General features: G+C 28.5%; 1 protein-coding gene across 1 annotated transcript in view; it reads left to right on the forward strand.

The window, feature by feature from the left end:
• Positions 1-26511, forward strand: part of LOC113558838 — a 53326-nt gene that overhangs the window by 22279 nt on the left and 4536 nt on the right. Inside the window, exons 2-4 of the mRNA XM_026964408.1 lie at positions 8094-8304; positions 19092-19716; positions 20591-21213. Coding sequence (XP_026820209.1) covers positions 8094-8304; positions 19092-19716; positions 20591-21213 — 1459 coding nt within the window. The remainder of the gene's footprint in view (positions 1-8093; positions 8305-19091; positions 19717-20590; positions 21214-26511) is intronic.

Consider the following 26511-nt stretch of genomic DNA (forward strand, 5'->3'; position numbering starts at 1 on the left):
GAGGTATATCTAGGGCAGAGGTTCCCAAACTTTTTGCCCCGTAGACCACTTCCTAACTGTTTCCATTTTCGTAGACCTCTAAAATTAAAATTTTACATATTTATCTAGATGTTTTTCATAGACTACAGTGCTTATACGAAACCCCCAATTTTAATTTTCATTGACATAGACTCCTTACAGGTCAGAATCGATCCCAGGGGGTCGATATAGACCACTTTGGGAACCTATGATCTAGGCATTGACCGTCGGTATCTTTTATTATCTGCGTACCCCTTTCCCTTCTTACGCCCAGCACGGCTTTTGGAATTGACCAGTTTAATAAATATAATGTCCATTTCAATGTATATGTGTATATTACAGGTGCGCGTGCTGCGCCTGTGGACGGTGTGCTTCGATCTGCGCCGAAACCGTAATACCACAGCATCCCGTGTCTGATAAACGTATATAATATAATACACCTGTATACAATACCTGCGAGCATTACATGCATTGCACGATAATTAGTCTTTGGGTTTAAAAACGCGATGAAAACGTGCAGAGGACCGCTGGGCTGACCTAAGACAAACGCACGAGAAACCATCGCGTTAACGGTGTAGTCTATAACGCACGCGTGTTTTCTAAAATATTATATTCTTATGGCCGAAAGGGCGTTCAAGTCCATTATATGTACATATATATATATAAGCGCCAAGCGGTGTCTGTTAAGATTTATATACCTAACAATATGGTTTGCTGCTGCAAGTACGGTTTGTATATAGGTAAACACAAATTTATATTGTATATGTATATATATTTATATAAATAGAAAAAAACCTAGACAAAGAGAGAGATGGGCGGAGAAGAAGAAAAACCTTCATTGTACACGGTGCGTTATTCAAATAAGATCCGATTCAGTTAAAATGTTAAAAAAAAAAACAACGTGACAGATGTTGCCGTAAAAAGTGGGTCACGATGATGGTCGATGGACACTGCGGGCAGCGGTAATGTTTATTACATATATATATATATATATTATTGAGACGGGATATTGTGTATAGGTACTGTGAAAATTCGTGATTGTATCATTACCGCCGCCGCGTGCAATCGTCAATGAATTCGTAATTTTTTTCCACGTCGCGTCAGCTGCAGAGGTGGTCCACGCGCTTCACCTGCAGTAGCAGCAGCGTTATTAATAAAAAAAATAATATAAAATAAGTACCTACGCATTTATCGTGTAAGGGGGTCCATTTTTAGTCCACGATCATGTTTCCAAAACGTTTAAACCGTTTTGAAATTTTTTTTTTTTACTTAATTTGATGTTATTGCGAGAAGAAGATTTTTTCATTTTTTATTTCATACTCCAAAGCAGAATATTTTTCAAAGCATTTATTTCGATATTTACGAGTATTTAAAACTTTAATGTAGGTACGGATTATAGAGCAGCGCTGCAGGAGCACCCTGTAAAATGGTGGTCCACTACAACTCTGTTAATCAAAACATTAAATGCTTATAACTAATCAAACAAATTAGTTATTCAAAAAAAGTAACAATACTTAAAAAAATTGTAAATTTAAAATAATATTTTTAAAAAAGTTAAAACTTTCGAAATAATGCATTAGGTATGTAGATATTGTAGATTTATAAATGTATCAACAATCAACAATCAGCATTAATATTGATCGCTATCTAGTGATCGGTACAGACTACAGAGGGGGTTTTTATTTGGTGAACTCACCTTAGAAATCTGTGTGTATACATAGACTGACAACAGTTGTTGTAGCAGTAACAAATAACAATAAAGGCTAATTAATCATATATATTAATTGTACAAAACCGATTGATCTGCAGTGTGTCAATGCAGACTATTATTATGTCACTAGAATGATAACGATAACGAAATTAAGTTAATATGGAAATCTCATATATTTTATATGGTTATAAATTATTAATATTTCTATACAATATTATATTGTATGTTATACACAATATGAACAGCGTCGTAGCCAGACAATTTTTATAAATTGGTTTATTATTGCTCGTATATTTTTTATGTTTGTACTTTAAATTTATGTTAAATTATGATACACATATTATTAGGCAAAAGAAAACAACAAAATATAAATAAATATGCATCTAAAATTATACTGATGACTAAATGTATACGATATTTCTCTGTGTCTTGGTTGCACGTAGGAAGTTTAGTATCCAATAAGTGTCCTAAGTGATATAATATTATAGCAAATGCGCAAATAAACAACCTATTTGCCTAAAATGTTTTTCGCAATTTTTCACGAGACTCGTATACTAACATATAAGAGCGCGTGGTATATATTCAATCTCTACGTACATAAATATATTATGTATAATACCGCGATCATGCACATGCGCCATATTCGCGGTAGACCATTAGTTATTATATGGACCGATATTATAGGCATATACAATATATATATATATAATAATATAATAATAGTTTTGCCGGGTATGAAAATATATTGTCATCTGAATGCGACGTCGCGGTCGTCGAAGTCTATGAGAATTTTCCATTATTCAGCACAAACAGAAAAAAAAAAAAAAGGGAAATTTATAACGTGACAGTTTTCTATTGCATATATATCGGTAGGTACGTACACATCGGATGTACAATACAATCATATACATGATAAAACCTCGTATTTGAATATTATAATATGTAGGTACCTACGCGTACATTATAGTCATTACTCATTATCAGTTGTCAAGTGATGTTTTCCAGACGGGTATGGCTGGTCACATGCATATTATACGTATACTGTATACTCTGTTAGCACGCGATCGAACACGTTTTCTATACCTAAACAATATTATAATGTTATTGCGTTGTATTTATTGTACAGCGTAAATAGTTACTATCGGGTAGGTACAATAAATTATAATATACATGCGGTCGCTAAATCATTATTGCTATATACGCGTATAACAGATATCATAAAAGACCGCGAAAATCTGAGAACATTATATTATAGGACTTAGCTCTATATCCCTACCTAGCTTTATAAGTATTTAATGTAACAGACATTTAATTACCGTTCGTCGATACCCGTGTGATCTATATGATTATATTATTATTTGTGCAGCAGGCAACGTCACAGCTGACTTCCGAGTGAAAATAACGGGGACCCGTTGATTTCGCCGCAAGCCCGCAACAAGAGTGCCTTTAATATATAGTTATTTAAAATAACTAATCGATTTTGCCAGCTGCCAAATAATATGATCTGTGATCATCCGTAATGATGGTTACACTTTAATTTTATTAATTAATTAAAACATACATATAACTTAATTATGAATCACTAAATATTATAAAACCTATTCGTGTAATAATAATATGATATTACACAATTACAAAATTATTTACTACTTAAGTTCACCTTTTTTCAATAATACTATCATTATTTAAATTCTGATTTTTAAAAACATTTAAATTCCCTTTAATAACATATTTTTAAAATCTTATAAGAATTAAGTTAGGTTAGGTTACTATCGTTACGTTTATTTGGTATTTTTGTCTACTCATTTTTAATATAAATATCTTAGTAACAAAGAAACTACTTTCAGATTTTGAATTAGATAAATGTTGATATAGGTACTTATATTAAAAAAGAAAACTATTTACTAAATAGTTTACTGTGAAAAGAGGGGTTCATATTTGAAACCAGAAGTTTATATCACCCCACAGAACACCTTAAAAAAAATACAAAAATTTAGAAATATGGTGTATGGTATATTTAAAAATTCTAAAAATAAAAATTTGAATATATTAATTATCAAGGCAAATAATAAAGAAACATGCTTGGTGTATCCTCTTGTGTGTTTTATATATAAGTATTAACAATAATTTATGAATTTTAATTCTGTTGAATCACTCAGTTTAACTATACCTATAGTATGGTATGGTTAACTATAGGGTATAGGTTATAAGTAATTATAAGTATTTAATATACAATTATAGTACCCATATAGGCTATATATACAACCAATATAGCGTCTATGCCAATTTAAAATTTTAAAATTATGGCTTGTAGTTTTTTTCGGGAAGCTTGTATACTTCCCTATATTTTCCTGGTCCACATAAACCTATGTATAGTTTGACATTTTCTCAGTAAGAAAAACAGTATAGCAATCTTGAGTATTATACATATTAAATTTCTGATTTCGAATTTGTAATTGATGAATTGATTAAATATTTGCATAGTCTTCAGAAATAAAATCGATATAATTTTTCCTTCAATAAAAAAAAAGGTCTGTTCGAATCGACGAAATCCCCAAATAATTACTACTAAAGGTTAAAAGGTACAAACGCCGCAGTGCATAAATATTCCATCGATTTTTAAGTACGATAATTTAACGACTAATGAAATTCAATAAAAAAATAAAATAAAATAAACAACTGTGTTTTCAATAGATTTCAAGACCAATACGAAAGTCCGGTTTAAATATAATGGTAGGCACACATATATTATAATAAACGATATTGATCTATGAATTACGGTACTGTGTATAAAGAAAAAAAAGGCCGCACTTGTAGCATGTTTATACATGTATGTGATTACGGTGTATCCATATGCAAATTACCCGCGTCGGATTTCAGAGTAGTAGAAATTATTATAAAAATAACGCGGTACCATGTAGCTAACGAGGTTTCTATGGTAACCTGCAAATGTATTTATATACATTTTAAGATGTTTTACGTTGCTCTGGTATCTGCTGTGGATTTAATATAGTTATAATGAAAAAAATATAATAATAATGTAAACATCCCGGCAGAGTATGCCAAACGCATTTAATGTTATACAGGCAAATACAGATTATAGACATAGACGATAGTATAGGTGGAAATAAATAGCAATTTGCATAATGCATTCTGGCATCTAAATGTAGAAAGTTTTTTTATTATGGTTCATTAATGTAGTGCTTATGAAAAGAAATCAATTACTTCATTTATGTACCAACTTCTATCTACCTATCTCATTTTAATTTTTAATGAAAATGCAAATAAATTATTATGTAGGTATCTACGTTTATGTAGTAATATAATTGTATGATGGCTTATAATATTTTTTTATACATTGATACAATACTTTAATTTGTATTATATATGCATCGGAATTGAAGTAAATACCAATTTATAAAATATATACACTATAATATAAAAGGCAAAGGCACGTACACAAAAAAATGTATAATAAACAATATTACATATATTTTTTTGGGGGAGGTATAAGTGTATAACCCCTAATTCGGTATGTTGAATATCTACAAAACTAAAGAAAAAACACATAAGATTATTAATTTACATACTTATAATAAATAATAGTAGCTATATGTAATTACTAATTAGAAATATAAAATGCATTAAAAAATTAAAATGTTTTAAATAGAAATTGATTTAGCTATGAGGCTATAGTAACTACGATGTACAGCAAGCTTGTATAATATTCCATACAAGTATATGAATATATAATCTCATTCTATATTATGCTATATTCGCTTTCACAATAATGTCAAATTTATCAAGTATAATAAACCTAATCTTGACGTGATGACATGTGACAAGCGATGGCTACCGAAGAGTGTATAAAACATACAAAGGACAGATTTACTAAAATAGGTATTCATGTCCCATATCGATTTACTCAAGCGTATAAATTATACTATGAATAATTAAGCTGTAACGGATTTAAACTGTAGCCGTGGTGAATATAAATGATTAATAATAAATAGTAAATTAATGTTTTGAAAAAGTATTTGAATGATGTCTAAAAAGAACGCTCGCCAATATAAATACCAAATACCAATTATCGTAAAAACTTATACAATATTTATTTATTATCGAAATATGAAATTTTCACTCTCTGGCCTTTATATACCTATAATTTTCTGGTCGATAATATTGTTCTAAATGTTTTGATGTACAAACATCAAACATAAACTAAATTAAAAATAAAATCATTGTGATAAAATATTATTTATGATAATTTATAAAATGAAAAATATTATTGTATATACTATATATATTATATTCGGATATTGGTGGGCAACTTAATAATAATTGTGCTTATGCTTTATCAAAATAATTATAATAGGTTATTTACTGTTAGTGCCAACTTATTTAATATATTACACAGCAGTTAAGGTTATTAGTAAGGTACTGGATAGTGGCTAATATATATAAACGAAAACTACTTGATATAATATTATAATCACACACATTATACAATATATTTAATAACGTATAATTTGAATATTAGTCGTAAAATAGTCATCGTGATTTTAGTTCAAAAAAAAAAAAAAATGTGTGGAGGATAATGAAAAGCACTTTTCTTTCTTTTTTTTATTATTAAAATAAACAGTGGATGTAAACGGTATTTCATTTTTGGAGGAAATTTCCATCCACAAGATCAAGTATTTTTTATGTAAACATCGTGTATTTTATTCCTAGCTGGTTTAATATTGTTCATCAGACATTTTTAATTACAAAAATAATAATTGAAAAACAAGAATAGAACAGTTATTAAATAAACTAAAAAATATAATATACACAGAAGTACTATTTTTTTTAAGCGTTTTCCAATATTTTCTTTTTTAAATCAATTAACCGTGCGGTATCCATGTACGTATTACGCATGCCCTATGCGGTTCATCTTGTTAATATGTATATGTGGATGATATATATAAATATAAATTACACGGTGACACGACTCCTGGCAGCCAATAGAAGAGGCATAGAACGTAATTTGGGTTATGTACCGAAGATTTTATAAATCGAGTCTTACTCGCAGCATTACAATATTATTATGTATAGCAAAAGAAGAAGAAACAAAATTAAAAAGTGACATTAAAAATATTTATAAAAATATAGAGCGCGAAATTATAGCGTTTTAATTTTTAACGTAATTAATGGTGACTATACTATAAGTATATATTTATCATTGAATTGTATAAACATACAGTTATTGGATCAATTTGCTCCGGTTAACAGTTAAAGTGCCATGAATTATACGCACTTAAACTTCTGTTCGAGCGATAAAATAACTATGTATACAATTCCACAGTGGTGACTGTCTAATTAATTAATGGATTCGGTACAAGTCTGTGCTATTAATTTGTCGTCTCCGATGCACACCGCGAAATGCATTATCCGTGTAAAGGTATATAACAATAAAATACTGCAAAGAGTTGTTTTGTTTCCATCTGTTTCATTGTTTCAATATTGAATTTTAAAATTTGGTCGGACAATTTAGTTGGTCAAACGTGTGAATTGTTTCACTTCGCAACTGTATATATATATATATATATAGGCGCGCATTTTTCGTAGGTATTTCAATTGTTTCATCTGAGAATTATTTGTAAGACTCGTCTATATACCAACGCATAATATTTTCACGATCGATCCTTTATAGTTTTCATTTTTTTCTCCGTATCTTAGATAAATGAAATAAGTATAAAATATTATATAATTTATGTACATTGTACCTAGCTATTTTTATAATTTATTTAATAACTGGACTATCGGAATTAATGTATATAATATAAAAAAAATATATAGATTGTTATTCAATTATTATTTATTATTCTACATTTTCATCATAAGCTAGTAGCTATACATAATATATAAAGTTCAAACAAAACAAACAATATAAATCACTTTCTATAGTTGTGCCTGTGCAAAATGTGCAGTAAAAACTAAAACATAATTTTTATCAAAATAATAATAAATTAGCGAAAGAAAAAAAGGTTTACAATCGATACAACTCGTGTACACATTTTACCAATTAAAATATTTTAATATTTTATAAACCAAAACATATGTATACCTACTATACCTACATAATATTGTTTTATATCTACTTTTATAACAGTCAATTGTCAATAAAATATAATAATACTACTTTAAATATAAAGCTCAAATCGCACCGATGCTCTATAATAGTTTTAGGATAAAAAAGATACCCATGCTATCAGCTTAAACGAAATTGACCCTTAGCTGTAAATTTTCATGAAAAACATTGATTTCGTGAATGTAAATGAAAAAAAAAATGATTGTAAATCAGAATTTAATGTTTAAATTTCAGATTTTCCATTGAAACGATCGCATTACTCAACACACACCGCAACAGTCGCTCGGAAAATATGTGTCCGGACACCGAAGTCGTGTAATCAACGGTCGTGGAGTTTCGATACAATTCACGGGGAACTGAAAGTTACTTCCAGACAACATTTCAAAGCTATTTCACGGTCTGGTTGTATGGACAAGTGTTTAAATGAGAAGAGCTTCCAATGCAGGCAAGTCTAGTTAACTATTAATATACTTTGTAGGTCATAATATCCATGTATTATATACACACACGACACACATGTATTATGCGCGTGTTTTTGTAATTTAATGGTTAAAAATCTTTTCCTTTAAATTTTCTTTTCTATAAAATATTATACGTATGAATTTTTTTAAATGCATTAAAAATAATATACATAATATCTACTTACTTAGCAGCATTTTATTATAATATGTACATTATTATAAGCCAATTAAAATAATTTATTCAAATTATAAATTGCTTTGTTGATATAATTTCTATTATAAGGTGTAATACTAAATAAATAACAATCATGTATGAATTTAATACATAATATTACTTATATATAAAATAAATTTAAATTATGAAGTCTAATTTTTTTTTTTTATTAATATATAAACTGAAATATAGACAATTAAAAATTATACTAAAGACTTATAGATTCTTAGTTTTTACAAAACGGAAATGTAATAAAAAAGTATCTATAAGTACTTATAGGCACTACCTACATAGTATATATCTGCACATACATGGTCATAATAATAATATGGTCTCTTGAGAACATTTCGTTGCAATAGGTATAGCAATTTTCTTACATTTATGTACATTATTATAGTCCATAGAAATACGTTATGTAAACCGTATAATAACATAAATCTACGGTACGTTTGTTCGGTTATAAATAAAATCAAAGAATATTTCATATGAACAAGGATTTGTGAAAATATGAACGGTTTGGTGAGAATAACCGATTTTTAGAAAAAATTGTATGTAATATATATTTTTATCAATAGATTATGCACACAGACATCGCGGTTGGTTCGTCATATGATAATATAAATATCTGTGTTATGTACGGTCATAAACGGTTACACGATTTCGTTTATATAGTTATACATATTATTATGGCCTATACCATTAATGATTTACGTACAATGAAGGTGAATACCTTAGACTTAAGAGCATTTTTTTTTTTTTGTAATGCCTATTTGTTTACTAAAGGCCACCCTTTTATCTCGATTTACAAAAGCATAGGTAACTATCAAAAAACAAATTTATATTATTTTGATTTTTTTTTTAAAACAATTTTTTTTATGAAATAGCTATTAATTTATAGAGTAATTTAGTATTGAAAAAAACATTATGAAATTATTTAAGTTTTAAATGAATCATAATAATTAATTATTTAAAAAACCAGCAAATTGTAAAGTATTATGATTTTCGTGGTGGATTTGTACTAGCTATATCAATTAAAAAGCGTGAAAACTGTATAATTTTATAATTTCATGTTACAAATTACAATAATCTCTAGGTATTTAACAGTTTATTGCCAAATAAATCTAAAGTAAATACATTATATTCATCTTGCTATAAATGATTATTGATTAATCAAAAACTGTTTGAATACTGTTATACTGCCATATACGTACTGGTATTTATAATCAATGATCCCGAGTTTCTTTATAAATGATAAAATATATCTTATCAATCATATTGATTTTTTTTCAAGAAATATAAATAAATTATTTATTTACCTAATTAATATCCATAGGCACATCCATAGTTCTAAATAAAAAATAACTCACGACTGGTTTAAATTCTAACGGATGCTTAGGCTTAAGGCATTATGTAGTGTTCGCGGTGGTTATGGAGATGACTATACAATATTATATAGGTATTTCCATGTACGCGTCGATATGGTCCAATGGTCTAAACAAATAAAATAAAACAAGAGGATAATGTCATTGTATAAATAATTATGTATATTTTATATACCGTGGTTAAGACTAGCTGGCGTTAAAAAAAAATACACGCACATAGGTACGAGTAAGTGCATCGAATACATCTTATGGGATAGTCTCGGTTAAAAAGAACATCATTCCGCGGTATAATATTATAATTATGTTACATATATACGACGTATACCTATATAATATCCAACGCGAAACAATATAAACTTGACGGCCGATCGGCGTGATACGTATAACGGCGAGTGGGTAATGGGTACCGGTCCATATACCTATACAATGGTAAGTTTAAAATCATTAGAGCACGGTCATTATAATATACATACGTATACCATGTGCATGTTTAGACAAGTATGCATGTATATGCACGTGCGGCGTTTATTCCTTGTCAAGTGAACCTAAGGTCGTCCGCGGTCAATGCGTGTGTCGTATACCCATACGCGTAGTATATAATATGATATATAGATAATAGACGCGCCTATAAGACCTATTACCATAGGCGTAACTAGTCCTTTAAGTCGGGGGGGGGGGGCCTAAATTCATAATAATGTAATATAGCAATTTTTTTTTAATTTGATTATTATTTATTGTTTCTACATCAATGTGTTTACAACTGATTTGAATGATTATTCGTTACGCCTATTACCTACAGCCGCTCATCGCTATCATAAAACATTTCGCTGGAAAACTCTCCTGGGGATGCAAGCCTTGGAAAAATAATATTATTTTTATGGAGTTATATTGGAAACCATCGATTGCGTCTCAAAATTATAATATAGGGTGATTCTTTTATCATTATAAACACTTATTATATCAAAAAGTGTTAACTTTTTTCAATTTTTTTTTTAAATTCTTAGTTTCGTGTTTTTCCATAACTATATATACCATTTTTATTTTTTTTACCCTTAAACTTAATAGTAAAATCATTATTAACTTTTGATTTATAAATAGTAACTTATATTTAAAATGTCATAAAATAGTAGGACTATTTTTTATGAATTTTTACGTTAAAATTATTATTTTTCATTTAACCGTGACTGATAGCTACTCAAAGTTGGGTTTTTTGAGGTTTATAGGTGTATTTCCTACAGATTATTATGGTTGTGAGGCATTGGTAACATTGGTAACAACCTAACCACATGAGATATGCAACAAGAAGTATTATAAAATCCGAAAACCAACCTACTTTAAAAAGCTATATCTCGCTAAAAAATTAAGGAAAAATAAAAATTTTAACGTTAAAATTCATAAAAAAATAGCCCTATTAATTTAGTACATTTTAAATATAGGTTGCCATTTGAAAATAAAAAGTTGATAGTGGTTGATCTATTAAATAAAAGGGTGACAAAAATAAAAATTTCATACATTTTGAGAAAAGCGTGAAACAAAATATTTTGAAAAAAAAATTGAAAAAGTCAATACTTGACAAAATAATGAGTGATTAATGATAAAAGAATTACTCTGTATAGCTCTCCAAATTTGAAACTCAAATGTGCGCATATAGTCTTAGCAAATATAGTAAAGGTACTATACAAGGGCAAGGGCACCTACAGTCCTACAACAATATGAATAAGTAAATAAATTAATAATGCAACATGTCATAATATAATCAAACTTAATATAATAAACAATAATAATATTGAAAAAATATTGAAAAATAAGACAATAAATATAAAATATAGTAATAGGTACAATATAAGAATATATTAAAAATTAACTTTTCTACTTTTTAAATCCGCGAATTGATCAATAATATCATCATATTTTAATTAGTCAGCAATTTCTTCTTCTATATAGATTATAGCTAAGTTGATGACATTTTCTTTTACAATTTTACATGAAAAAAGAAATGAGTGGAAATTTTTTTTTTGCTCATCTACTTAATTTATTTTTTTTTTATCTTTGAATCGGGGCCTTTACAATTGTGGCGAGAGCGCGGGGTCCGGGGCGAGGGCCCCGCTCGCCCTGCCCTAGAGACGGCCCTGTTTATATACATGATATCCAAATGCAAATACTGCACAGTGTACGTTAAATATAATTAATAATTATTAACTATCAATATAAAATCATACGCATATGGTAGAATCAGCTGCAGGAAAAAATACAAACGTAAATTAATTAATACGAACGGTCATAAAAAAATAATTTCAACTTCAATAGTTGCCAAAAATTTGGTTTAAAATATGGAAATATCATAATTATTCTCACCTTCGGATAACGTTTTTAAAATACGAATGGGTCATCAGTATAATAAAACATATTATTTTAATAATATTATAAGGTCAGATCAACAGCACATCATATTCTAGTATTTAAAGATAACTGTGGTTTTCCATTGCTTAGAAGCTTCCACAACTGGTTAATAAATTAAACAAAATGAATATAAGTCTTTGTATTTTTCTTGTATTTATATATATTATACTATATTAAATTTAAATATGTGTGTACATAGATTTGCATTTTAATTACATACAATTCCGTAATTAAATATATTTTGATACTGGTGCTTCTAAAAAAATATTTTTATTGCGCTTCTGCGTCCTAATAAAAAGATGATTATTATTTATTTTTTTAAAGATACTTACACGCAGTATAGTTCAAGATGTGTCTCAGCTTAGAATTACCTGCAGCAAACTAATTTGAATAGCATCCAAAATTCTTACAAATATTTTTTCAATTAATATTTAATGTTAACTCTTATTATATTTTAAGCTCAATATATTTTATAACTTTATATTTCAATTTTTTTTTTTATTGGTTCTTAAATACTTATTATATCAATACAATACATATTAATAATTATTATTAAGTAACATTTCCGGTTTGACTTTCTTATTATTTATAATATTTAATAACGTATAATATATACAAATAGTATTATTTAGAGAGCGGATTTTTAGGTCCTTAAAAGATCAATTATAATCCTTCTATGCTCTAAAAAAAAAAAATAAAAACCTTAAAATATTCTTTTAATATTCTATTAAAAACTAATAAAATATGCATTCATATAGGTACTTTTTTTAAATTGTTTTATTATGCTTGTGTATTATTTTTGGTTAACTTGGTTTCAATATTAGGTTTCTGGTAAACAATTTTGGTAAACCGATCAAATCATAGTCCGCGAGGACCAGAACTATGATCAAGATACCAATGTAATTAGTAATTAAAAATTAATTTAATTAATTAAGATAAAAAAAACAATAAATCTTGATGTTTCAAATAAGTTATTCAACGTTTACCATAATTTTTTTTTGTAATTCAAATTATTCTTTTTGTGATAAGATAATCCTCTCTCGGAAATGAACAACTACGACTTTTTTTTTAGGTAATAATACAATGTATTCTAAAATATGAAAAATTGGTTAAATATTCTCTAAACCCAAAAATATGTAAAGTAAAATATTTTCAACGAATTTTGCGATTTGATAAATCATTTATGCTATAATATTATAATGTATGTGATGTATATCTAGTACAGTATTTGTAGAACTTATATATAGTATCCGATAGTACAATTATTGTTAAAATGATAACATAGGTAAGTAAAATATTTATACTAATTACTCAATAACGGTAAATATTATAATATTTTATTTTTTTTATCGATTTTATCATCGGCGGTTTTCAATAACACAATATAACTTTATAATCCTCGGTCTTTCACGATATTATTATTGTTAGGCATTTATATTACATGGACCTGGGTCTGGTCGCACATGCCGCCCACATGCCACTCGAACAATTTACTCAGAATTACTAGGATGTAAGCAAATCTGAAACCCAATGAGCTGTGATGGCGACGAAGACGATAATAAAAAAATAATAATAACTGCAGGCTATATTATACAGCCTTGTTCGGGACAGTCCACGGCTACAGCATCCTGCCCGCCACAGTTAAGCCCGGCGATCCGTGACGTCTTGACTTCTCTCGGGTATATACTCTGATTGACATGTCAGTCAATAACCCGCTGTACTTTAATGTATATAGGTACACAATACACACTTTGCGGTCTATGACGGAGAATCGTATAGAAATGCATTCAACGCAGATCAGACCGCGGCTATAGGCAGAGACGGAATATTTAGGCGTTAAAGGTTTCATTGTGTACCTACCCTACGTGTATATATATTAACTTTAAAACGGATGTGTACGACAAATGATTATATAATGATCACATTTATACAGACAGCTGAACCGAATAATTTGTCAAGTCATCGTTCTTATGGAGAACAATAATTGAACTATATACATAATTTGTAAATATATTATACTGCAGCAAACACGTACCATTATAACAATTTGATATATATATATATAAATAGGTATTATAATTTACAGATGTACCTGCAGATATGCCTATTATTTATCTATTATAGTAGGTAACTGTTGTGATAATATAATTGAAATTAAAACTTCTCTCATTGGAGGAGCACAGGGAAGTACTAGCACACAGCTTAAAAATAAATTAGCCCGTAATTTACTATTTTAAATATTTCTTCGTTGAATAATTTAGAAAACTTTTTTACTCGACAAGACCATAGATATACACTTCTATAGTACGTTATACCTATTATTGCAAAAGATATATAGTATGACATAATTGGACAACCAATTCACTGTGGAACGCTCCTTCATTGTAATATTTGCGTATCTTCGAATACTGTATTGTATTGGCAGGTGTAGGTATAACAATACCGTTTTCATAGAGTGTAGACATGGGGAGATTCATTCTCCTAGGGGTGGAAAAACATATATGTGAAATCGACAATCATAACGAATTTTTTAATAAAAAATCGAAAAAAATTAATTAAACAACTAATTATTACCCGTATAAATAGATTCACAAATCATGGTCAATATAATATATTGATACATAAATTAGAAGTGTCATGTATAAATTGTATTTGAATGTGTGGTGTAGAAATTTTAAATACCCTTTATAGTACGAATTTGTTTATTTGGATAGACCATATTTACAAATATCTATATAGTGTTCTATACATTTTAGAACGTGTATTTACCATAATAATATAGTATATCTATCGAGTATTTAGTCGTATGACGACTTTTGGAGACGTCTTAAATTTAAACTCTCCTCACTAAAATCATTGCCAAGTCATCTCGAATCAAGTTCACATCAAGTAAGCACTAAGCAAATACATTTTTTCAGCGGTGAAAAGCAGCAATTGATTATTTTACTCTACTCTATTTGCTTTATATATAGATATAATTTAAATATTGAATGTAAATAATAATTTTTGTATATTTGTAGGTCAATAATTTTAGTTATATAGTAGAGGTGTGACGTCCTGTACGTCCTGCGTATTTTTAATCAATTTTCATAGGTGACTTCAGGTAATTCCTCCCCACAATATGGCTTATTTGCGCCCCTAATATTATGATTTCAAGTATTGAAAATAACTACCTATAATAAACACTTATCAGAACTACAGATGACGGCCTGTTATAAGATTCGAAGTTGTATAAATGCCGATGGTTTTTAAGATGCCTAATTGCAATCACCTATACGATGAGCGCCTTTCGAATGCTTATTTCTCCATATTTTGTCTTTACTTGCAATTCATCTTACGCGCATACACACATCAGGTAGCTATAAAAATTTCGATAAAAATTATTAAAAAGCAACTAGGTAATGATTTAAATCGTCGGCCAGATCGATCAACTTTGACGTGGCGCGATGATCGACCGTCACGCGATGATAACAGTAACCGCGAACCGGTCGTCACGCGACGATATCATGATAACAATATGTATAGGTACCAAACCGCGAACCGGCTCGCGAGTCTTCTCACTTCGCACAAACGCCGTTTTCGATTCACCTACCATAATATTATTGTTATTTGTTATTATTGTTATTTAATTTTGTATTTAACATGATAATGTTATACTTAACACTAACAAGTGACTAGGTACCCATACATATAATTGTGACGTATCCCGTATTGTTGTATACATATCCGCGATTTTCTTAGAATTCGTAACCTTGCAAAGATCTAAAGGAAATTGTTTTTTTTTTCACGTTGTTCCGATACTTAACAGTTAAAAATATGTATCTATACTTGTACTATTATTACCAATCTATAGTATATATCAATTTAACATGGGTGAATAGTTATTATACATAGAGCATCGTTACGGACGTTACGGTGAAAAATAATTTCAGTGTAATTTATCGGGATAAAAGCTCCCAAACGTTCAATTGTTTATTTAATGATTTGAATTTTAAGAGGTACCTACGTCTATAAAAATATCAATATTATAGTATTATACAATAATGTAAAAAAAAATTAAATATAACGGACAAATAATTATAATTAGATGGGTATCCATTTAAATATGCATTTATATTTCTAATTTACGTATAAATTTATTCAATATTAAAATTGTATATTTTTATTATTTTATTGAATACATATAGACAGCGGGTATTAAGCTATATTTACAATGTATAATAGTATTATAACTTATTAGTATTGCGAGATGCATTGTATGCATATTCTATATTATAGGAATCAGTAACAATAATAACGTAGATAACCATCAACGATAAAAATCAGAGTGATATTATGAAACACAAACATTATTTTCATATTATGTAGGTAAACCTTCGGGAGGGCTTTTTAAATAATCGCTACAAGAATGTTAATAAATATAGCTCATTATTTATAAGCTAAAACAAACAATATTTAACATTGTTTAATAGTTTAAAGTTTTTTTTTTAATATATGTAGGTAAATAATAAAACTTTAATACTTGATAAACATGACTTAAGTTGAGAAAGAATTTAGTTGTATAAATATAAAGCTGAAATAAAATATATAATAGAGATGTCAAAATGTTTTTAAAGCATAATGACAAATCGAGTGTATGAATTAAAATTCTTAATAGCTAAATATATATAATATACTTATATTTATATAATTGTATTGCAGTCTGAACCAATAACCCATATTGAATTGTATGAATTTGACACTAAAATTATATTACTTACATAACAGAAACTATATTCTAAATAAATAAACATTATTTTTTTTTTCTATCCTAAATAGGTTTTTATACATTTACATATAAATGGATATAGAAGTTAGTTGCAGTACTAATCACCTGATAAATATATACAGATACGTGAAGTTAATAGTTATACGTATAATAAATGAGTAAAAATCGATATTAATTTCTATATATATATTTTATTTGGGCACTACCTATATAAGTACTAAGTCATGTTGAGGATTTTCAAATAAAATCAAAGATAATTAGTTTCCGGTTTGTGTTGTGTCCCGTGATCAGTTGATAATAGTATAAAATAATATACGCAGACACAACACGTGCGAGATAAATAGAACTATAGAACGACCTAAATTCATAATGTTTATTTACCTAGGTACAATATTATGTTTATCATAGTAATTATTGTTTTCTAAATTAATTATTTTTATCGCATTTCAATGTATGAACTCATTTGTACCACTTTTGTTGATGTTTTAAGTGACCGTAAGAATTTAGAATTTTAAGTATACATCTTGAAAAGATAATAACTATGAATAATTGATATACTGCTCGTTCATCTGCTATTATTTAAATTGCTGTGAAGTTTATACACCTATGTGGGATTTTTTTTTAAATAATAGCTACCTAGCAAGCAGTATGTAAATAAATACCATTTATATAAACTTTAGCAAACATAATATTTAAAAAATATTTTTATAAGTTAGTTATAAATATTAAAATAATAAAACGCTAATATTTAATAATATGAGACTATTATATACTTAATAGTTAATAATTTAATTGTTTAAAAATAAATATTTATGTAAGATATTATATTATATAGATTTAATTATTTAAGTATCTATTGAAGTTAAGATATAATAAAAGAAATATTTATCAAATATGAATTGCAATTTGAAATAGATATCAAATGTATGAGTATAATAAATTAATTTTTATAATGCAGTTTGTACTCAATACTTCATATCGAATTGTCCTAATTTGAGTTTTCATAATTTATTATAACAGTTTTAACGAATAAATTATTTTATTTATTAAAATTGTGTTAGCCTAACACGTTTGAAGTATATTCCAATACGTTTTAAATACTATTTTTAAAGTAATATTTATTACCATATTCCGTGTACTATAAACACTTATCAAAAAACAAATTTGCATTTTAATATAATATATCTATGCTTGGCTATTGGCTACTCTTAAGTTATATTATAACAATATTCATCAAAAATCGTTAGTTATGTTAAATTTTATTTAAGTGCAATTGATACATAATGCAAGCCGCTGTCAGGAGCCAGGACTAACATTTTACATTTAATATGTAATTTATAGTATTCGGAATACCTTTTTACTTTTGTGGTCAAAATGGCGTTAAAAACCACTGGGCCATTAAACATATAATTTTATGAATACAAATAAACGAAATATTCAATAGAAATTATAAAATATTTAACGCTATTTCGTGTATTTTTTGCAGTAATATTTAGTTTTTTTTTGTTTGTAAATTTTAAGCTTGATATTTAAATTATTCCAATACTTTACAAATACTGTTTTTAAAAGTATTTATTTTTTTGAAAAAATATAATTTTTGTGAAATCCGATAAAAAACAAATTTTCATTTTAAATATCTACAAAAATAGTCAAAGAGTAGCTTTTACATCGGAACGCGTCATTAAATTGCATTTTGTTAAAACGCAATAGGATTAACTTTTTCATCTAACGCGTATACTTTTAAAGTATTCGAAATACTTTTGCGCGGAGTAGAATACATTGGGAATACGCCATTAAAATCGAACTTGTTATAGTATAATTATTCGAATACTTTACTCTGCACGCAAGTATTATGCAGTCGTATAGGTTGATATGTGCTTACGTATACCTATTTATGATAATATACTACCTTCGTATATATATATATTATAACAGTGTGTGCGTGTCATTTGCAATAAACAAACGCTGACTGACATTGTCGTTATGTCCGATCGGACGTGCTCACAGGTCCGTCAACTTCAACAAGGAGACCGGCGACTGTTACTTGAACGACGTGGACCAGTTCACGGTGTCCGGACGCCCGCCGATCAGCAACCGGTCGGCCGACGTCGTGGACTACATGGAGTCCAATTGCGTGGTCGAGCAACCGAAGATGTGCGACTTCGCTGAGGTCGGCGGGAAGCTGCTGAGGACGGTGGACGCCATCTACGAGAACGTCGCCACCGCGGACCGGTGCAAGGAGATCTGCCTGTCGTCCAAAGAGTTCCAGTGCCGTTCGTTCGACTACAACGAAACGGGCGTGAACGTGTGCCGCGTCTCGCACCACAGCACGTCCAGCCTGTCGCAGCAGCAGCTGGACCACCGCCCTTACCTGACGGTGGCCGGTGCCACCACTTACCAGATGTCGTCGTGCTTCAGCGTGAAGATCGACTGCCGCGGCGCGGATATGGTCGCGTCTGTGCATACCAACCGGCTGTTCGACGGCAAGGTGTACGCCAAGAACCGGCCCAATTCTTGCGTCAATGACGTGAAGAGCACGCTGGACTTCGACTTGCGGTTGGACTACCACAGCCCGAATTGCGACGTCCGGCAGGACCAACCCGGCAAGTTTTTCACCGAAATCATTATACAGGTAAGGATATTATTCGTATTATATATATAAAAGTCGACAGCAGGGTGCAAATTCACCGACCATGCTATTATTCCCTCTCCCTCGCTACTTTTTCCTTTGATAATGCATTAATTCAAATTTTGATTTTTGGAACTTTTAAATCAGCTATTCGTGGACCGTGTTTTGTATTATTTACATTTTTTATTCTACCATTTAAGAAGTGCATTGTGGCGATACAACATTTGTTTTTCAAATTTTCAAAAAAATTATCTTTTTTCCTGCAAATTATTAAGCATAGTTGCAGTATAAAATGATTATGCATCTAAATCAAATTTTGAACGAATATTCAGTCATGTTCAGTAAATTAACTTTTTGTTCTAAAAAGAATAAGTCTATTCTAGTCAGCTTCCATTTCTAAGAATATTTTATGAAATATTTATGTTACTATCCAATGTAGATTCAATTTTAACTAATTTTTGACATAATTGTCAAATAAAATATTATGTTTTTATACTTGTATTAAGTTTTAACTCATAAGCCAACTATATAGAATAACGTAAATAGGTTCATATCGTAATAAGTATTCCACAATGAGTCTAAATTGAAAATTTAACTGTGCATAAGAAATAATAATTTATGTAATGTTTCAAGTATTTACAATTAATATTTTATGAATTACATTAAAATAACTAAAATCGTTAACTTTCGTTTAAATACATCTAATTTCGTCGAATTTAAACTTCAAATGCTTATAAAAATGAATAAGGATTAGTTTTACAGATATAAGTGTAAAACCAATTGTTCTATTTGTTGAATTTACCTGCTATACTGGTAAATCGTACACGTTAAATTTAAGGAACTCGTATCACTAACTGTTTCTGTATTGACACCGTAGCACCACGATCAGATCGTCACGGGCCAGGACATTGGGTTGTCGGTGCGGTGTTCGTATGACCTGCAAAACCGGAGCGTGGGCCAGGGAATTGAGCTGGCAATGGCACCGGCCGTGGAATCCGATGACGACGTGGAGTCGGACGCGGCCGACAAAAACGGCGGCGGCGGCGGAGTCAGTGGCAACGGCGTAGAAGAAACGGCGTTTGTGATCTCACCCACAGTGATGATGAGGATCACGAACCGGGCGGGTGGCGACATACACGCTGCGCAGGTGGGTGACCCGCTCAGCCTCCGATTCCATATACTCGACGACCGTTCGCCGTATGAGATATTCGTCCGGGAGCTGATCGCCCTGGACGGCGTGGACACCAGCGAGATACTGCTCATCGATGCCGACGGTTGTCCCACGGATCCGGCAATCATGGGACCGATATCGGCCGTAGACACGGGTGGCGGCGGCACCGTCAAGATACTGGAGGCGCCGTTCGACGCCTTCAAGTTCCCCACGTCCGACATCGTTCAGTTCAAGGCACTGGTCACGCCATGCTTGCCAAAGTGCGAGCCCATCAACTGCAACGTGGTGGGTCACAACGGCGCGGTGCGTCGGGCCGACTCCTTTGGAAGGTACCTATATATTATAATATAATATAAAAAAATATTAAAATATGCGCTTTTATAGTGTTATTATATATTTTATAGGTACTCTAAAAAAACATTAAAATAAATGCACTAATATTTTCAAGTTATATTCTCTGTATAATGATATCAATAGGCAATAACTATATATTCATATTTATAACTTGAATTAATAATATTAGAAATGAAGGTTTACAGTTGTGATCAATGTACGATGGAATGCATATGAAGACGTGTGTGAATTCACCGTCCTATTTCCTATAATCTAAAAATGTAAATATTCTACATAAAACATTTTAAAATTAGAAAATAAATATAGATAAATATTTTTTTTTTCATAACATTTTAAAAATGAGAATAACACTAATGAAATATGAGCCATATATTAAAATTTTTGAAATATTCAAAAATATTCGAGGTAACTTTTCAAGTATAAAATTGTTTTGACATTTGGGATATCAAAAGCAAATGTTTCTCAATGTTTTCAAAAGAATATAGGAAAACAAAAAAGCGGAAAAGTAGGTAACTGCTCAGCTGTACAATAGGAGTTAAATGTATCTAGTCATTGGACGTCAATGGATGTGTTCAGTGTTGTTAAATTTGAATTCAATGATAAATCATCGCATAAAAAAACCTAATATTCTTAACGGAGACGTTCTGTCGGTCTATTACATTATAAATATATTGATGTTAGGTATTTACTATAATATTAATTATATTTTATTATTTATACGGTATACGTAGTATTAATTATAAATAGGCAATATTATAATATAATCAAACTAAATATTTTGAAAATGTAATTTTGTATATAATATATTATACTAATATACGAAAAAACAATAAGCTTTAAATCAAAATCTGATCAATATTGAGTTTCAATATCCATGGAAATTGTTAAAAATCTTCTAAAAATCAAATGCCATGACAAAATAGAATTTATTTTAATAATAAAAAAATCATATCTAAATTAAAAAGATAAAATTTATATTTTATATAAAAATAATAATCGTTTTTTAATTTTTTAATACAAATAATTGATATCAAATTTAAAAAAATTGAATGCAAATTTTAAAGTCAATAATATTACTTATCATAATAATAACCCAACTCATAAAATATTAATGAATAATTAACATTTCGTTTCCTTAGGCACATTTTATAGTCGCGTGTAATATTACGTATAATAGAACGTGCGAACGACGATCACGTACGTATAATATCTTATAGGTAGAAATCAAAATTAAAATCGTAAACATGGGTGATATTCTAAAATAGAAATAGATATTTTACAACGACAAAAATTTATAAAATTATAAAATCAATATATTATTTTAAATTGATTTTAGTTTTTCTTTAAGCAAGATTGAAAAAAAATCAAAAAAATATTATTACAAAAGTTTCAAAAAGTTTCAAATTCCCACAAACAATATATGTTTGAATCAAAATGACTAAAATCGATGGTCATAATGACTTATGACTTAATGAGAAATCTTGTATTACATTTTCTAGCCTTAGCTATAAAAATTGAACACTTTATAAACTTTTAACTACAAAATAATTTGTAAATTTTCTCAATTTTGACTAATTTTGTCAACATTTTAACTTCAAATTGTTATATAAAAAAAAATCATGCTTATCCTTATTATTTTTAAATTGCTGTCTATAATAAAACTTATGACATAATGAGGAACTTTATGATTAATTTTCAACATTTTTAACTCGATTAAAATTATTTTTGTCATCGTTTATACACTCTATACTACATAGAGAAAAAACCAAAACATGTAAAATGTTTATAAATAAATCGAAATAATGTCAAAATATTTTGAAAATGTTAATATTACATACAAAAGTTGTGTATATAAATATTTAGTAAAAATTTCAAAAATCTGTACTTTGATTAATTTTAGAGTTTAAAAAAAACAAAATCGATTTGATTGATTACTAGTGTTGTGTAAAAGTTTCTGATTTCCGTTTTTCCTGATTATTTTAAAAAATACTGGATATTTTCAATTTTGTTCTCTCAGAAGTATTACTAGATCCAATTTTCCACCTGAAACCATTCTCAAATTGGAAGTTTTCACTACTTTTCGTGTATACAAACATGACAAACATAACTATACAAGGAAAAAAACATAAAATTGTAAAAATCAATATATCCATCGTTTGACTCAGAATCTAAAATACGATAAAAAAAAAAAACCAGGAATTTTAACTCAATACCTACTAGTTTCTAACTAAATTGATTATGTTTTTTTGTTATAGTTCTAAATTTAATAACCATAATTACTTAAAACAAATTTGTTTACATAGGTATGTATTTTTAAAATAAAAAACATTTTAAATATTTCAGAAATGTATATACTCGTATTATTATTATTATTATACATTTTTGAAATTTTATTACTAGTATTAGTTAAAATTTAATAAAATGTTCCTCAAACAATTTTCTTGTAGTTATTAAAATATATCAAAAATAATTATTAAGATTTTTTTTAACAAACGTTTGAATTTCAAATTCTGTCTTCAAAATTCCGAATTATTTTGTTGACAAACTGTTTCCGCTCACAATCGATTCTCTCCGTGTCTAATAATTTATTATTGAAATCTTGAATACCTACACATTTTAGTTTATAGTGACCAGTGACCTACTCAATGACGAGGTCCCCTCTCACATGGTTTCTGTACAGCTCCAATGACTTACTCGGTTTTTAACACCGTAATAAATATTTATAAAATAAAATGTCATTATTAGGATCCTTATTATTATTATTACTATTTTCCGACCCATTTCGCAGCCCTATATTCAATTTAATTTACTCCTATATTTTCTCCTACGGATATTCTCAGATAGGTCGACTGCTCCAGATAGGCGCTATAGGTATACAGTGTTGTATTACAAGTGTGCAGCGACATACAGTACAATTATCGAATTCAAATAACAAAATGAAATAAATCACGTATAACACGTATAATACCGTTGACAGTTATTTGTTTTTGTATTATTTATTAGTTATTACATTAATAGTTTGATCAAATTACATGAATTTAGTATTTTACCATAGTAAAGGCGCTATTCTAAGTACATCTATATCGTGTTCGTGTAATCATGTGAAACCGATATTACCCGATTGGTCTATTCGTGTTATCGACCAACTGATACTATTAATTACCGTCGAGTTGTAACATCGTAATATATAAACTATAGTATAGAGTATAGACACCAGACAGTATAGTTTATATAACTCAACGAGTTGTAATATTTTCCAATTCTATCGACGTGTGATTACCGCGATTACTAATAAACATTGTAAAACAATCGTGATCAGTATATTTATATAAAAAACAATAATGTTTACCAAACCCGAATTACCAAAATGACGAATTATGTCATACGTAGGTAAAACAATTTTTTTTACGTAGAATAAAACTATACCAATGTACTCATTGTTTACTGTTCAGTCAATAATCGCTCTACTTGATTACTAATAAAGTAATTATTATTATTTTTTTTTAATAATCCGTCAAATATAATATACATGTTAGATATCTAGTATCTACAGGTCTGTTCCGAAGGGGTGACGTGAGTGGTGTGGATCACCCCCTCAGATTTTTTATGTTTTAATTAGAGTCGAAAAAATCATAATATCCAATAAACATAAAATTACTCGAATTAAAAGTAATTTAAATTTCATAACAGTTTAAAATTATAGGCATTTTTCAAATACTTTTATATAAATATTATTATTAAGTATTAACCAAATTATCTACAATAAGTGTCTCTTAAATATTTTATCATGTGCTTATCTAAAAATAAAATAAAATTTATATTAGCATATCAAATAAATACTTTCTGTTTTGATAACTATAATATTATTATGAATTTTTATTATTTAAGGGGCAACATTTAGGCAATATTTAATCTTGTAGACAGCCGGTCTGTGTATAGTATCTGTGTGATGTCGCTATGTGTTAATCGTTATTGATTATTAATGTGATGCTTAGTGTGTGGTTTATTTGTACAATCATTTTTAGACTACATTCTCCTCGATTTTTATTTTCGGACGACCCTCAGTACCTACTACCTACCTACATATTATATTTTGCTATTGTACACCGTGTATTGTAAAATTAAGTCAATAATGCTCTCTTGAACTTTAAAAAATATGCTTTTAAATATTTTAATTAAACACTAATCGATCTTCTATCCTCCATTGATTAAAAATTAGACATTAGTTTTTTAAGACTTTTAGATAGGAGGAATTACCATATTAGTTATTAAATTATAACATTGGATATATCCGTTTTAATATTATTTATATTACAATATACACAAATTAAGCATTTCATAATAAAGATTTGTGTACATTATGTGATTATTTATCATAATTTTTTTTTCGAGTCCCTTATCTAAGTTTCGTTTACGAAACATTATGATGAAGTATGTTAGTCTTAGTACCTACATTGGCTGGGAGTGTTTAACACTCCATTTTGTCAACATCTACGCCTTAAAAAAAAATTAGTTATGTAGTTAACTTATACTAGGCAGTGTATTTGTCGCATCCAAATAGTGAAATCACTCATTTCATGAACTGGATATCTAGATAGTGAAATTCGTCCAGATTGTGAATTTTGACGAAAATACATTATATGGACATCCATTTCATGAAATGGACAATACTTATATTGTGCATTTTGAGTAATTATTATAAAACCAGATATTATAGTGTTATAACTATACTTTTCTATATTGTTCTATGAACAATAATATAACAATAATTATAGTCATAATAAATTATATCATATTACATTATGTTTTTTACAAACAACAGTGTTACCTATGAAGTATTATGAAATATTCATGAAATTAATTATACTTTTAATACTTAACTACCTATATTTCTTATATTTTTTTATTAACAAAATAATTAATTGATTAAATTTAATAATAACTAATCAACTATACATATATATATACATTTTTCTTCTTTATTATTTATTTTTACTGGATAATTGATTATGGCATCGACTGTTACATATCATACTGTTTTTATAACAAGCATACCAACTTGATTGGCAAGGAGTTTTTGCCTTACACGAACAAGACAAAAATCCTTGCTCTCCTGAAATTTTTTAATCATTTATCGCACAGTTTTATTGTACTTTTACTTTTTATATCTTAATTTAAATTTATTTTTAACAGGGAAACGACAGAATAACTGACGATTTTAATATTAATCAATGTGTTATATTCGGAGTACCAAAAGTTGATAGGGGACTTAC

This window comes from Rhopalosiphum maidis, chromosome 3 (assembly GCF_003676215.2).
Source record: "Rhopalosiphum maidis isolate BTI-1 chromosome 3, ASM367621v3, whole genome shotgun sequence".
Classification (NCBI taxonomy): domain Eukaryota; kingdom Metazoa; phylum Arthropoda; class Insecta; order Hemiptera; family Aphididae; genus Rhopalosiphum; species Rhopalosiphum maidis.